General features: G+C 50.2%; 1 protein-coding gene across 1 annotated transcript in view; it reads right to left on the reverse strand.

Moving 5' to 3' along the window:
• Window positions 1–2609, reverse strand: part of LOC113216769 (cephalotocin receptor 1-like) — a 113568-nt gene that overhangs the window by 16930 nt on the left and 94029 nt on the right. Inside the window, exons 4-5 of the mRNA XM_052267801.1 lie at window positions 815–1009; window positions 297–515 (exon numbers count right to left, since the gene is read on the reverse strand). Of these exons, the coding sequence (XP_052123761.1) occupies window positions 297–515; window positions 815–1009 (414 nt within the window). The remainder of the gene's footprint in view (window positions 1–296; window positions 516–814; window positions 1010–2609) is intronic.

The raw sequence follows: 2609 nt of genomic DNA on the forward strand, positions 1-2609 counted from the left end.
GGGGGGGGGGGGAGGAGGAGAACCATGGGGAAGGCTGGCCTCGGCAGCAGCTCATTTCGAAGCGTCACCGTCAGCACACGGTGCAGTCAGTCCTCCTCACCCCACTCTACCTTACCCTCGCGGGTCGTGCTGCTGCTGCTCCTCCAAACGTTGGCAATCTCTTTCTCCAGAGAAAGCCCCGAGGCGGGGCACACCGTCCGTTCGGAGTGTTTGCGTGCGTGTGTGTATGTGTGTGTTCGTGTGTATGTGTGTGTGTGTGTGTGTGCGTGTGTGTGTGTGAATGTGCGTGCTCTCACCTGTGGCAGACAGAACAGCAGCGACAGTCCCCAGGCCGCGCCGACCATGGCCCTGGCCCGGCTGCTCGACCAGGAGCAGTAGGTGAGCGGGTGGCAGATGGCCCGGTAGCGGTCCAGCGCCGTGGCCGTGAGCACGTACGAGCTGAGGTACACGCCCAGCGGCTGGCCGAACTTGACCGCCTTGCACAGGAAGTTGCCGCCGTGGAAGCGGAACGTCACCTGAAATACACATTTTTGTTAGTATTTGTTTGAATGTATGCAAGTAAGTTGGCGGGTAACGAGACTAGGTTTTGAATTTGAATTTCTATTATCATATTTTTGAACTGAATAATGCTGTCAAAATATATTGTGCTGGGAGCAGTTTACTACAAACATCAGTAATGTGATAAAAAACGATGAGAGATATTGCGAGAGTTACTATGCTGACCTACTTTTTCTACTCCAGTTTACGAATCTTTTCCCGCCATAAATTCCACGACTTTTTAAAATGTGGTACGTTTGACGTTTTCTTCCTGTACCTTCCATGCGAGCTGAGGCAGGACGCTGAAGAAGGCGGTGACCATATCGGCCACGCTGAGGTGCAGGATGAAGTAGAACATGCGCGACAGCTTCCTGCGGCCGCCGCAGCGCCGCCGGGCGTACAGCGCCAGCAGCACCACCGCATTGCCCAGCACGGTGAGCACCAGCAGCACGCCCAGCACCGCCACCTCCACCTGCGGGGCAAGCACAGATCGTCAAATAAACAGACACTAAATAGAACTAAATAGTAACAATATTCCTAAAATTATGAGTGATTGAAGTCCCTCTCGTCTCCACAAAAAGAGTCACACACACAAACAAAAAACCTATTCTCTGGAACGGTGCAAAGATTACCTGCTAGAGAAGCGTAATTAATAAAGAAAAATCGGTGAAGGCCTGACGTGACAGTCAATCAGGAAAGGGGCCTGAAATACATGTCGCACTCCGAGGGTCAGGAGCCATTAGGACGAGATTATAAAAGACTTAAACTATTTTTATTTCTTAATCTTTTCTATGAGAGGGTGAGCCTGCCTCTGCCGACCGACTACATTTGCTCAACTCAGACACTGGTGTAAATTTACAATTGTGGAGTGAAGACAATTAAATTACCACGTTTTCAAAGTATTTTTTGAAAAACAAATTTCTTATAGACGCAATGCTGACATTTCCAGGATTTTTAGCACAACATTCTCAACACTTTCAATCGTGCACTTTCGTTTTAATTTTGTTTCCACAGTGAAGGATCGCTCACGCAGCTGCCCTTCCACGAGGGTGAACAATTAGGAAGTGATGGATGGATCCACTACGTCTCTCAGATAGAGATGGAAAGAGTGGCTTCGGGTCAGTGGGGCGGGCGGAGCCCGGGCGCTCGGGACGGGGTAGGAATCGAATTAATACCCGTTCTTTTGGGCCGGAAAAAGAAACCGATCCGACTATGGGTTACGGTTTTTGCTGGCCTCGCTTTACAATGTGGGAACTTTCTACCTGCATCTTCTCCCCCCCCCCACCTCTCTCTCTCTCTCTCTCTCTCTCTCTCTCTCTCTCTCTCTCTCTCTCTTCTGGCTGTCGATTCCCCCACCCCGCTTTCTCTCTAGACGCTTTGATCATTAGGAGGAACTCGATACGAGCGCGCACAGCAAGAAAGGGGGCTGGGGGGTCTCTCTCGTTTTTTCCCGGCAGAATCGAACTGACCCACCTCACCTCTATATTACGCTATGTTATGGCAATCGCCAGGAAGGTCCTCAACGCCTCGCGAAGCGAGGCCCTTTTACCTTTCCGGGCGGGCGAGAAGGGTGAAATACAGGGGTTGTTCTCTAGATTCTCGCACGCTTTTCTTTTCCGGTGTCCACGAGTGATCGCACTGTGTCACAGGAGCATGACGGTATGCATACAATTCTACTGTGTAAAATGTCGTCGGAGATTTACAATCTATTTTGTAATTTACAATTTACAAAAAATGTAGATCACGACAGCCATTTCTCGCTCGTCAATAAATTCCAGGTCGCCCCGTGTAATGCTTGTAATTCTTCAGTGTCAAATTGTAATTTAAAAAAGAAGGCGGACAGTAGACCGGCCCCTCGCTACACTCGGCTCGAGGTCCATTGAAGACAGTCTACCCACCCTCCCTTACACCATCTTTCCTAAACGAGCGTCTAGCCGACCAGAAGCCTACCCGATATATGGCTCTGAAACGAATGACGAATGCGTTACAGCGACATCACAAGAATTTGGCACGATTCTAGTGGCCTTTCGACGCAACGTATGAGGAAAAGTGAGCAGCCCCGCCCCCCCCCC

The sequence above is a fragment of the Frankliniella occidentalis genome, unplaced genomic scaffold (genome assembly GCF_000697945.3).
Source record: "Frankliniella occidentalis isolate FOCC.00 unplaced genomic scaffold, Focc_3.1 Scaffold59, whole genome shotgun sequence".
NCBI classification, from domain to species: Eukaryota; Metazoa; Arthropoda; class Insecta; order Thysanoptera; family Thripidae; genus Frankliniella; species Frankliniella occidentalis.